At 37.5% G+C, this 13,498-nt stretch overlaps 1 protein-coding gene across 5 annotated transcripts in view; it reads left to right on the top strand.

Annotated features, from left to right (window-relative positions):
• Positions 1–12,701, top strand: part of Stil (STIL centriolar assembly protein) — a 43,804-nt gene extending 31,103 nt beyond the window's left edge. For 4 of the 5 annotated variants that reach the window (XM_042676333.1, XM_042676357.1, XM_042676349.1 and 1 more), the window contains 4 exons: positions 2,212–2,443; positions 5,586–5,802; positions 7,941–8,185; positions 11,234–12,701. In XM_042676333.1, coding sequence (XP_042532267.1) covers positions 2,212–2,443; positions 5,586–5,802; positions 7,941–8,185; positions 11,234–12,014 — 1,475 coding nt within the window. In that variant the 3' untranslated portion in view covers positions 12,015–12,701. The remainder of the gene's footprint in view (positions 1–2,211; positions 2,444–5,585; positions 5,803–7,940; positions 8,186–11,233) is intronic. The other variant, XM_042676342.1, reaches the window with a different exon arrangement.
• The last annotated feature ends 797 nt before the right edge of the window (positions 12,702–13,498 follow it).

Genomic DNA, 13,498 nt, shown 5'->3' with positions numbered 1-13,498 from the left:
AAATTTGTTTTTTAAGAAAAAATAATAGGGCTGGGAAGGTGGCTCAGTGGTAGAGCACTTGCCTTGCATGCTAGAGGCCCTGGGTTCAATTCCTCAGCACCACATAAGCAAAAAGAAAAAAGCCGGAAGTGGCGTTACGGCTCAAGTGGTAGAGCACTAGCCTTGAGCTGAAGAGCTGAGGGACAGCGCCCAGGCCCAGAGTTCAGGCCCCACGACCGGACCCAAAAAAAAAAAAAGAAAGAAAAAATAATAAATACAAAGTTAAATCTTGCTTTCATTAATTTTTTAAAAATAAATTCACAAAAGTAAATCTCCAAAGTATAAACAATTGTTTAAAAGGCTGGTATGGTGCATACCACATACTTATAATCTCTGCATTCAGGAGACTGAGGCAGGAAGTTTGAGGATTTGTAGCCTAGGACCCTGTCCCAAGGGCAAGGGTGAAGAAAAGAAAAAAGAAATAAAAGAAGCTTTAAAAACATTTTTAACCATTTCTTTCAACAATTATGTATATACTATTATTTCCCAAAGTATAGCATGCAGATAACTCATGGTTCAAAAGAGAATTTGGGGTAATATCAAGTCTATGATTTCACAAAGAAGGATCAGATAAGGTAAAAATAAAACGAATTAATTTAGCCAGGTGCTGGTGGCACACGCCTGTAATCCTAGCTACTCAGGAGGCTGAGATCTGAGGGTCTCAGTTCAAAAAAATATACCAAGTAACAAGTCCCTAGGTTCTCTGGTTTTTATCTTTTTCCTGCCCGGGCAGGAAAAGTCTATGAGACTTTTATCTCCAATTAACCACCAGAAAGCCGGAAGTGGCGCTATGGCTCAAGTGGTAGAGCATTCACCTTGATTGAAGAGCTTAGGGATAGAGCTCAGGCCCAGAGTTCAAGCCCTATGACCAACAAAAAAAAAAGAGAGAGAGCTGGGAAGGTAGCTCAGTGGTAGAGTGCTTGCTTTGCATGCATGAGGCCCTGGGTTCAATTCCTCAGCACCACATAATAAGAAAAAGCTGGAAATGGCACTGTGGCTCAAGTGGTAGAGCGCTAGCCTTGAGCGAAGAGCTGAGGGACAGGGCCCAGGCCCAGAGTTCAGACTCCATGACCAACAAAATAATAATAATAATAATAATTTAATGAAAAAAAGTAAGCAACTAATATATAAGAAAGGCCTATAAATATGTACAAATAGTCCATAAAGTTTGGGAATCATTTCTGTGTGTGTGTGTGTGCGCGCTGGGACTTGAACTCAGGATCTGAGCGCTATTCCTGAGCTGCTTTTGCTCAAGGGTAGCACTTTACCATTTGAGACACAGTGACACTTCTGGCTTTTTTGAGTTTAGTGGAAACGAGTTTCACAGTCTTTCCTAGTCAGAATGGCTTCAAATTACAATTCTCAGATCTCTGCCTCCTGACTAGCTAGAATTATAAATGTGCCTGCCCATGTAATTGTAACCCCTCTGTACAGTATGTTCTCAAATAAAATAAAATAAAATTAAAAAAAAAAAAAAAGAATTATAAATGTGAGCCACTGGGCACCCTGCTGAAACATTTCATAAATACTTACCTGACATATTTGGTGCATCTCTAATATAGTTTTTTTAATGTAGCATTTTAAGATAAAAACCAGAGAACCTAGGGACTTGTTACTTGGTATATTTTTTTCTACTCCTTTGTTTTGTTTTGTTTTGAGACATGGTCTTGCTGTGTAGCTTGGACTTCCATTGAAATCCATATATAGCCCAAGCTAGCCTTGTACTCTCAATCCTCTTGCCTAGCTTTATGAATGCTGGGAGTTCAAGTGTACCACCATACCTGGCTGTCAGGACCTTAAAATATAAATCAGAGACTCCTCTTAAAGAAGCAGGACTCAGAATGAACCCATTCCCTGTGCCCCAGGTTTTGTCTGTTACACTACCTGTTTGTGACATTTCTGAGGAAAATATGAAAACAGTTATAAGCAATTGTGTTAAAATAGAATAGCTGCTCATATAGCTGGCTTTAGTAGTTTTCATGTTTATTATTTTCATAGGTGAATGTTTGTTTCAGTGTGTGTTACATCATTTTTTTTTTAATTTTATTTTATTTTATTTGAGAACATACTGTACAGAGGGGTTACAATTACATGGTCAGGATAATGCATACATTTCTTACCAAGCATTGCAGCCTCCTCCTTTGTTTGTGTGTTACATCATTTAATTCCCAGGTGCTAGCTTATTTTGGAATGCAGCAGATGATGGTCAAGAGCCACACTCTCGGCTGAAGCAAGATGATACCAAGATTTCCAGTGAGGATATGAATTTTTCTGTTGATATGATTAATGAAGACACAAATCTTCCAGATAATGCATCTTCACTAAAAGCAGTTGACATTCCCAGTTTTGAAGAGAGCAGTGTTGCTATAGAAGAAGAACTTAATGAGCCACTTTCTGAATCCAAGTAAGATGTCTTTGAGTCCTTTTTTTACATTTTGTTTTAAATTGACAAATAATAATTGTTTATGAAATAGAATGTAATTTTTATATGTTTGTATATTTATAGTATAGAGTAATTAAATCAAGCTGATCAACTACTTTAGCACTTCACAGTTGAAATCTTTTTGAGGTCAAAATGTTTAAAGTTCATTCGTTGGTCATGATGGCTCATGCCTATAAGCCTAGCTTACTCAGAGGCTGAGATCTGAGGATCACTGTTTGTAGTTAGCCTGGGCAAGAAAGTCTGTGAGACTTATCTCCAATTAGCCACCAAAATGTTCGAAGTAGAGCTTAGGCCCTAAGTTCAAGCCCCAAGTGCAGCACCAAAAACAGAACAACAAAATACGATGTTAGAAATAATCAAAAAAGAGTTGCGGTTAGAAAAATGATCCTGTAACTATACAAGGAAATACTATATAATGATTAAAACTTGTTTTTGGATAGGCCCAGTAGCTCATGCCTGTGTAATCATTGGTACATAGGCAGGGATCTGAAGGATCCACAGTTCATGACCAACTTAGATAAGTTAGCAAGACCTTATCTCATTTAAAAAGCTGGGTGTAGTGATATAAGAGTGTGATCACACATATCTATGGTCCCATCTTAAGTGAGGTTATAGGTATAGGAGAACTGCAGTCCAAAGTAGGCCAGGCAAAAACACATTACCTGAAGACTAATTAACAATCCTGAGGATCTGCATTCAAATTCAGTTCTGTATCAAAAAATAACACCAACAAAAGAAATGCATATTTAGTCTATATTTATATATATATATATATATATATATATATATATATATATATATATAAAAGTATATTTAGTAAAATGAGAAGATAGGATATAATATTAGGTTTTGAAAAGCAGATTCTAAAACTGATAAAATCAGAAGAAAAATGTTAGATATTAAATTGTCTGTAACTTATTTTCTTCAAGTTTGCTATAACTTGGTGCATATTAGTTAGCTACTCTTGTGACTCAATGTTTCTATATGTCAAATGGGAATAGTAAATCTATCTCATGTAAGATGAAACAATGCCTAGCCCATAATAACACTTCTACCAATACTTATTATTGCTTTTCTCACTTTTTCCCCCCTTTTTGAGATGGGGTAGCTTTGAACTCTCAATCCTCCTCAGCCTCCTAAATGCCAGATTATACACATTATCACACCTGGCTTGGAAACTGCATTTCTTACCCCTACCTCTCTCTCTCTTCCTTCTCCCACTTTCTTTTTTTTTTTCTTCTTCTTCTTTTTGGTTTGGCCTATTGTGGGACTTGAACTTAGGGCCTGGGTACTGTCCCTGAGCTCTTTCAAGGCTAGCACTCTACCACTTTTAGCCACAGCTCTACTTCTGGTTTTCTGGGGGTTAATTACAGATAAGAGTCTCATGGACTTTCCTGCCTGGGCTGGCATTGAACCATGATCCTCAGATCTCAGCCTCCTGAGTAGCTAGGATTACAGGTATGAGCCACCAGCACCTGGCTGCTTCTCCCACTTTCTTAAAATAATTACAAGTTTGTACTTCAACTATAGTCATCCTTCTCATTGCCCCTCACCCATCCTGCTGGCACCTGCCCCCTACCATAGCCTGTTTTAATTATTTATGATTCTGTCCTTTTTGTTTTTGCTTTTTTTTAAGATGTATTATTTGTACAAAGAGGTTCCTACAGTAGCCAAAGATTACTGTTCTAATAAGAGATTTGTTTTGTTTTGTATTGTTAGGGATCAAACCCTGGTACTTGTACATACTAGGCAAGTGCTCTACCCAGCCTCAAGAAATAATGTTTTTTTTCAAAGCACATTATATCATGTATGAAAATACCACAGTGAAACCCCTTTGTACAATTAGTGTATGCTAATAAAAATGTTTAAAAGGAAATACTTTCCCTAGTTATTTTTAAATATGTATTTAAAATTTTTTAAAGTAATAAATGCTCATTGTATAAAATTGAAAGGAATACATCAAAGGATAAAGAAGAAAAGAAATACCACCACGTGTAAAACATAGTTATAAATAGCACCTTCTGAACTTTTATTTGATAAGGATCTTTATTATTTTAAAACTTGAGGTAAACAAATAATATATTTTAAGTTTTAAATGTTTTCATTACATCAGGTTTAGAAGAAATAGGTTGTTCTCCAACCTTTAAAGATACTTTTCTTAAACATATTAAAAACAGTGAGCTAAGTTTCTGGTGGCTTACACCGGTAATCCTAACTACTCAGGAGGATCGAAGTTCAAAGGTAGCCCAGGCAGGAAAGTCTGTGAGACTCTTAACCAGTTAACTAAAAAAATGGAAGTGGAGCTGTGGCTCAAAGTGGTAGACCATTATCCTTGAACAAAAAAAGCTCAGGGACAATACTCAGGCCCTTAATTCAAGCCCATCATCCTACAAAAAACAGTTATATGCTTCCTATCAAGATGATATATTTATATACATCACTCAAGAACTGAAAATAACCAGGAAACTGGCATATGTGTTGGGGGGAGGTAGAGTCAAGAGGAGGGAAGGCCAGACTAATGGAGAGAGGAAGAATAGGTGAAAACAATCAAATATTCAGTGTTCATATATGAAAATGAAACTTGGCAACAAAGAGGGTAGGTGGGGGTGGGAGAGTTGGGGAAGAACGAAAGAAGGGGTAACACTAATCAGAGGCATCATACTCATAAGCTGACATGTTGAATTGAAACCTGTTTGTACAGCTATTTAGAGGTAAAAAAAAACAAAACGGAAGAACTGAAATAGAAACCATATGCTGCTTGAGTCTTAGCCCTTTCTTTGAAAGTTACATTTGAAAGATGTGTTAAAAATACACAGTTAAAAGCCGGGCGCCGGTGGCTCACTCCTGTAATTCTAGCTACTCAGAAGGCTGAGATCTGAGGACCCAGTTCAAAGCCAGCCGGGCAGGAAGAAGTCCGTGAGACTCATCTCCAATAAACCACTCAGAAAACCTGAAGTGGCACTGTGGCTCTCAAGTGGTAGAGCACTTACCTTGAGCTGAAGAGCTTAAGGACAGCACCCAGGTCCAGAGTTCAAGCCCCATGACCAGACCCAAAAAAAAAAAAAAATACACAGTTAACATTTACTTTTTAAATTCTTCTAAGCAGCTCTTCAGAGGTAACCAAAGAACCCGATGTGCCTGTATTCTTCCCAAATGCTTTGCTGGCTGAGAGCGTGAGCATGTGCTTACACACTGGACCAGCAGAGGGTGCCAGCGACAACACTGCAACTGCAATGTTGGGGAGACCGAAAAGTGAGCAGGTGATGCATACATTGCCTCCACAACTAACAGATAACCAGAAAATTTACCAGGACTTGTTGGTAAGAAATGCAGAGCATGTCATCTTTTGCGAAATGGTTATTTAATATAGGGGATACAAATTAGAGGTAGGAAGATTTTTTTAACTAGTTAACAATCATTTATTTCCTTTAGGTTTTCATAAACTGTGATAAATTTAGTCGTTTACTGTATACCTGCCAGTCATCAGGTACTCTGCCAGAATAAATCAGCTTTAATTTTAGAATATAAATGCTGGTATTACATCACATTTATACTGACATTTATACAGAAAGAAGCCAGCAACAATTTATTTAAAGTTTTAAAATTGGAAAGTAGTAGGATGTTTTTGGTACTATTTGGTCATTTTATTTTCAGGTATGCAGGTATTTATTAAAATTTAATTTAGTCTTAAAAAAGGGGACTAAGTAAATAATGTAAGGATGAATATATAATCTCGGAGTATGATACCATGAGGTGGGGGAGGAGGGAAATAACACAGGCAAGACTAGCCAGCATTTGACAGGTGAAGCACATAACACAAAGAGCACAGAATGAATTCTATGCGTAATGTTCTGTTCTACCCATATATGATATATCAAACCCCAGTTGTCTATTAATAAACATTCAGGCCAGATCTTCTATGTGCTATTTCAGGGCAAGCATTAATTATTCCATTATTCTAGAAGGAGTAGTTGTACAAGTATTTGGCCTTGGAAAACTTAGAATTTAAGCTGGAGTTTGAAGGTTGAAATGATGCTGATTGTCGCTTCTGTCCAAATTGTTGGTTTTGGAATACTGGGTTTCCCTATTTGTATTGATTAAACATCCTTCATTGTAAGGTCCTTTCAAGTCACCAGTGAACCCATATTTATTTATTATTTGCCTGTTGGGTCCTAGACAGGGGTTAGTCCTATATGCTCACTGAGTAAAATGCACTCTAGTCTCAGGAACACACAGACAGTATCACACAGTATCACAGGTCATTCTGATTTTTAGAAAATGAACAGAGGAAGGAGTCAAATCCTAAAACTAACCTAAGGGTCTAATTTTTATTTATTTATTTATTTATTTTACTTTTTTTTGCCAGTCCTGGGGCTTGAACTCAGGGCTTGGGCACTGTCCCTGAACTTCTTTTACTCAAGGCTAGCACTCTACTACTTGAGCTACAGCGTCACTTCCAGCATTTTCTGTTTCTGTGGTACTGAGGAATGAACCTAGGGCTTCATACATGCTAGGCAAGCACTTTACTACTAAAGCACATTCCTAGCCCCATGAAGGTCTAACATTTAGCTGCCATTTTGTGACTAAAATCATAGTTTAAAACTTCAGTTTTTAGCTAGGCACTGGTGGCTCATACCTATAATCCTAGCTACTCAGGACGCTGAGATCTGAGGCTCACAGTTCAAAGCTAGCCAGGGCAGGAAAGTATCTGAGACTCTTATCTCCAATAAACTATTCTGAAAAAGCCGAAATGTTGCTGTGACTCAAGTGGCACTAGCCTTGAGCACAAAGAAGCTCAGGAGCAGTGCCCAAGCCAAGTTCAAACCCCAGGACCAACCGGCAAAAAACTCCAAAACTTTTCTTTTTAAGGAACTTAGCATAAGTCCTTGCAAACACTTGGAATATTACTCAAACAATTTTAAACATGATGTTTGTAGTTTATAGGTGTTCTATTTTGTTATTTGGGTTTGGTTTTTGTTTTGCAATTTTTTTTGTCTCTTGTTTTTGAAACAGGGTCTTATTATGTAGCCCAGACCAACCGTGAATTCACAATTCTCTTGCCTCAAGTTCTCAATATCTGGGATTACATGTGCCCATGACTGTGCCTGTTAAAATGTGTTGTTTGTTTGTTTCTCTGTTTTGGTACCAGGATTTAAACTCAGGGCCTCAAGATTGTTCAGCTGGCTTGTTCTATCAGCTGGCCTCCTGTCATTTGAGCCATGACTCAAGCCTTGCTTTTTGATAGTTATTTTGGAGATGGAGTTTTGAGGATTTGCCTGAACTGACCTCAAACTGTGATCCTTTGAAAAAAGGAAAAAAAAAACTTGCAAATGTATTTTGTGAAATTGAGATGATAATACCTCATTACTTTCTCTAGCCCTTCATTATGGTATATTATGTAACAGTTTATCCTAAGATTGATAATGATTTTTAAACATGTCCTTTGTCTTTTTCTCAGGGTCAAGTGAACCACTTACTGAGTAACTCCTCAAATGAAAATGAGCAGCCATCTCCTAAAGCAGTGGTTATCAGCCATGAATGTACCAAAACCCCAAATGTTTATCATGCAAAGAATCACAATTCAGGATTGGTGGACAAAGATTGTGTTCTTAATGCAACTCTTAAACAACTAAGAAGCCTGGGAGTAAAAATTGATTCTCCCACTAAAGTGAAGAAAAATGCACATAAAGTAGATCATGCCAGGTAATGTTAAATTTTGCTTCAAAAATGAATAGAAGCCAGGTGCTGATGGCTCATGCCTGTAATCCTAGTTACTCAGGAGGCTGAGACCTTGGAATCATGATTCAAAGGCAACCTGGGGTGTAAAGTTCATGAGACTCTTCCAACTAACCACTAGAAAAAAGGAAGTGTCACTGTGGCTCAAAGTGGTAAAGCAGGAGCCTTGAACAAAAGCACTCAGGAACAGCCCAGGTCCTGAGGTCAAGCCCCCAGCTGACCAAAAAAAAAAAAAGTGAATAGATTTTAGATAAATTGTAGAAAGCTCCTGGGAAAAGGCATAAATTTGTACCTCAGATTATTTGATTATGATTTATATAGGGCCTAGTATATATGGGATGAATATAAGATCATCTCCACATTTTAGATTCTTTTAGTTAAGGTAGAAAGTTACTTACAAGAAGTAATTTGATTGATACTGTTTTGTCAAATCCTTTAGACAACAACAACAAAAAATGGCTCGGCATGGTAGTACAAGCCAACTACTTGGGAGGCAGAGATCAGGTAGATCACAGGTCTAGGCCAGCCTGGACAAAAAGTTCCCAAGACCCTATCTCAACAAATAAACCAGGTGTGGTTTTACACAACTGTATTCCAACTACTTAGGCAGCATAGGTAGGCAGATTTCACTTTAGGGGCATCCCTGGCAAAAATGAAAGACCTTTTCCAAAAAAAAGTAATGAAAGCAAAAAATGCCCAAGTGGCAAATCACCTACCTTAGCAATGTTGAGGCTCAGTATTGCCAAAAAATAATAATAACATTATTTTTAAAAATAATGGCTACCTATTAGCCATGGAGCTGGTATTTACAAGACACTGGGGGTGAGGAAGACGCTAGCTAAACCAATCTAAAGCAATGCTTACTGCAGGCTAGCTAGACTGGTAGGATATCACATAGACTCAGATCTCAGCCTCCTGAGTAACTAGGATTACAGGTGTGAGTCACCAGCACCTGGCTCCTTCAGGAATTTCACTGCTTTCACTACCTTTTAGCTCAGACTTTCCCTTTCTGATTCCTTGATCCTCAAATCTTCCTGCTGGTATATTTATATCATTGCTCTAACAATATTGTTCTATAATTTCCCATGTTATGGTAACATAATCAGAAATTATGATATTAACTAAAACCTGTTATTATGTTAATGATTTATCGGTCTTTTCTTCAAATGTACAGTTCTCTAAGTTCAGAGCAAGTGCCATGTAGATCACCCTCGCTTGACACAGGCTCTGCCACATAATAGGTGATCAATAAATACATGCTGGATGAGTATCTTGCCCATGTAATTGTAACCCCTCTGTACAGTATGTTCACAAAAAATTAAAACTAAAAAAAAATAATAATAATGGCTACCTAAATTGGGAACATCTGAAGTAGTCCCCAAGCCATTAAGTACCAAGAAGATTAAAGGAACTACATACAAAACCTAATACTATTGAGCACACTTTTGGATTATTTGGTATCAGGAGAGAGTAATTGTTGGGAATTTCTTCTTCCAAATTTCAGGTGTTCATAAGAATGAAAATAACTGGTATGTATTGAACTTTTTTGTGGGGCTTTAGATGTAGGCTGTTGATAGTACATGTAAAATAGCTCAGGCTCTTTATGGTATGATATAGAAAATCATAGAATATTCTTTGACTAGAATATAATGTCACAAGTAGTCACGAAAGACTCTGCATCTTGCAAAATGTAATATGCTAAATACAGAGTGGTTACAGAACCCCCAGCAAGATGGCAGGTGTAGGCTCAGTTTCTGCTGGCCACTTACTACTCTTCATCTTTGGAGAAATGGTTAAAATCTATTCCTCAGTCTCCTCAACTTAAAAATAATAATTGTACTCACTTTTTTTTCAATATTTACCAAATACATGCCTATTGTGTGGCAGGCACTGAAGATAATTCAATAGGGGAAAGCAGATAGACGTCCTTCCTTGTTTGGCTCGTAGGAGGGAATTAGACATGTGTACTGGATATATAGATAGCAATCAATGCTAAGGAAAAATAAGGGGAAGGGAATAGGAAGTGTTGAAGAAAAGAATGAGGAGACTAAACCGAAGTGGTGGAGGCAATAAGGTCAAAATAGATAGGCCGTACTTCTTTGAGAAAGCTTACTGTAAGGAAGAAGTACACTAATGCACATACAGCTTTAGCAGAATGACTGGCACATGTAAGGACTCAATGAGAACTGGCAGCTGTTGTGAATTTATACATGACATAAAGGAAAAGACAAATCAGCCAAAATGGGCTGTGTGTGCACATGTGCACATGCACGCGCAGGCCTTTCATTATTACAAATGAAATCTCTTCAACTATGAACAATTACTTTGATTGATCGGTTGTTTGGACACATGGTCTTTTTTTAATTTATTTTTTCATATAATATCTTTCCTTCTGTTCTTACACCAACACAAGAAATTTTTTTTTTAATCTTTTATTTAATGACAATGTCTGGGCTAGAGGTAGAGCTCAAGACAAGGTGTAGCTATCCGCTCAGGGTAGCCTGGAGTCAAAATCCTCCTGACCCTAACCTCCACGTGCTGGAATCATAATTATGGTATCATTTTCTGTGCAGTTTACCAGTGCTTATACTTTTGGATCATTAGATGTTTTTTGTGATTGATTTTACTTTACATTGAAATATTATGCTGTTTCAGGATTAATAGTTGAAAATTAAGTGACACAGTAGTATTAAATGCCTGAGAGTTGGAGCATTGTATTTGTTTATAAACCATATATGCGTGTGTGTGTGTGTATATATATATATATGTATATGCAAATAGGTTTGTATTTCACTTTCAATCTGTGAATCATAGATTGCCTTCCACATTATTCTACTTATTCCTTGAATTTATATCTGGATCATCAAGACTTTAATGTCTGAGTACTCAGATAAGAAGCACCATGAGCTTAAGGCTGAAACCCTTTGTTACCTTCACAGAATGAAACATATTTAGAATGAAATTCTTATTACTCAGAATAAGATAAAAGATGATTTACTAATTTGTGTCTTTCAGTGTGCTGGCATGCATCAGCCCAGAAGCAGTGATCTCTGGATTAAACTACATGTCATTTGCTAATGTTGGCATGAGTGGTGTAAGCCCCACTGGGGTGGATTTGAGCATGGAGGCAAATGCTATAGCTCTGAAATATTTAAATGAAAATCAGCTCTCACAACTGTCTCTCACTCGATCAAACCCAAATAACTGTGACTCATCTTTTAGCCTTCTACATATTAATGCAGACAGAAGCACTGTGGGTCTTAGCTTAATTTCACCAAACAACATGTCATTTGCAACAAAAAAATACATGAAGCGATATGGACTAATACAAAGCAGTGACAATAGTGAGGACGAAGAGGAGCCTTCCAACCACATAGACAGCAAGGGCGACCATTTATCAGCTCAGAATGCTGCATCCATACCTATACAAATTGGTTATCAGAAAGACCCTCCTAGGAATGCCCATGAAATACCTAATTGTTATGACTGTGAATTCGAGGATACACATACAGTGTTGAGAAATATTACAAATGAAGTTGTACGGCCAAAAGGAACACAGCATTTAAATGGAAACCCAGCTTTCTTATTAAAGAACCTTAAACTAAGCCCTGCAGTGAACTTACGATCTGGAAAAGCAGAGTTTACTCAACATCCTGAGAAAGAAAATGAAAAGGACGGTCTTGTTTTTCCTGAAAGCTTGCAACCCTCTGAAACTTTGAAGCAAATGAATAGCATAAATTCAGTAGGCACCTTTTTAGATGTAAAGCGTCTTAGGCAATTGCCAAAATTATTTTAAATCTTTGACTCCTCCCTACTGATGAGGATTGGATATCTCTATACCTGAAGACAAAGCCTTGTAGCTTGGGGATCCCTAATCATTGAAGGAGTCCATCTGTTCTTGGCAGCAGTCAACTACAAATTGCTGAACAAGTGACTTGATGTAGGATGACTGGCTTATAGGAAAGCCAAGTTCTTGTTCAAGTAGGGCTTCTCAGCATCACTGAAACCTGAAAAAAAAATAAAAGCTCTCAAGATCAGTTATTTAAGCATATGAAGGTAAACAGATGCTACTCAGCTCTTAGTCTGAATCTGAAGTATTATTTTATGCTGTGTTTTAAGAAGTCTGCTTTGCTAGCTTCTTGCATCTCTGGATCTACCCTGTACCAGTAACACAACACCAAGTTATCATGATCTCAGCTGAATTAGCAAAATCAATCCTTCTTGAGTGTAAGGGGAAAGTTATTTTTTAAAATAACTTGAGACCTTGATGGAAGAGTTTCCTCTTAATTAGGATGTGTAGTGTTAAACTCTGTGGAAATAAAATTTTTTCAGTCTGATGTGTTGATGTTAATGTAACATCTTGAACCTATAGCACTAACTGTCACAGAATAGGAAAATAATTGAATTAAAGTACCTTTTGTAAATGTTTTTTTCAAATGTCTTATTTTTTTTTAATAGAACTGAATAAAAATATCTACATGGACTCGTCGTTTTTTTCCTCTGCTATAATTTATCCTTTTTTTCAGCTGCCACAAAGATTAATATATATATATATATATGTGTGTGTGTGTGTGTGTGTGTGTGTGTATATATATATAAGTTCATACACTCTTCTCTGATGCTGAAGATTAAACCCAGGGCCTTATGCATGCTAAATAAGTGCTCTACTACTGAGCTACCACTGAGTTCAAGGTTGATCTCATTACATAGCCCAGGCTGGCTCCAAACTTGAGATCCTCTGCTTCTGCCTCCTGAATGTGGGGAGTACAGACACATGCACTCCTCTAGCTGGTTCAGGTATGCTCTTTACACAGTGCCTTCCCTGATAATACTTTACACAATATAGTACATTTCAAAACCAAGAAATTGACATTAGCAAGCATCTTGCAGAAGGCTGGAGATTGAACCCAAGAGCCTTGCACATTTACACTGTGGTAGGTCCTCTGCTCACAAGTTTTTACATTCATCACTTTTACATATATGTGAAATTTTACCACCTTACAGTCACACAACTACTCTCCTTTTGTGTCACTTTTTTTTTAATTGGTTGTGGGGCTTGAACTCTGGGCCTGGGTGCTGTCCCTCAGCTCTTTGGCTCAAGGCAAGCGTTTCTACCACTTGAGCCACAGTGTCACTTCTGATTTTCTGGTGGTTAATTGGAGATAAAAGTCTTGTGGACTTTCCTGCCCGGACTGGCTTCGAACTGCGATCTTCAGATCTCAGCCTCCTGAGTAGCTAGGATTACAGGCATGAGCCACTGGCACCTGTCATTGCCTCACA

Source organism: Dipodomys spectabilis, unplaced genomic scaffold (assembly GCF_019054845.1).
Source record: "Dipodomys spectabilis isolate Male_0828 unplaced genomic scaffold, ASM1905484v1 ptg000002l, whole genome shotgun sequence".
NCBI lineage: Eukaryota > Metazoa > Chordata > Mammalia > Rodentia > Heteromyidae > Dipodomys > Dipodomys spectabilis.
The sequence above is the reverse complement of the archived record's forward strand: the minus strand, read 5'-3'. Positions and strand labels throughout refer to the sequence as shown.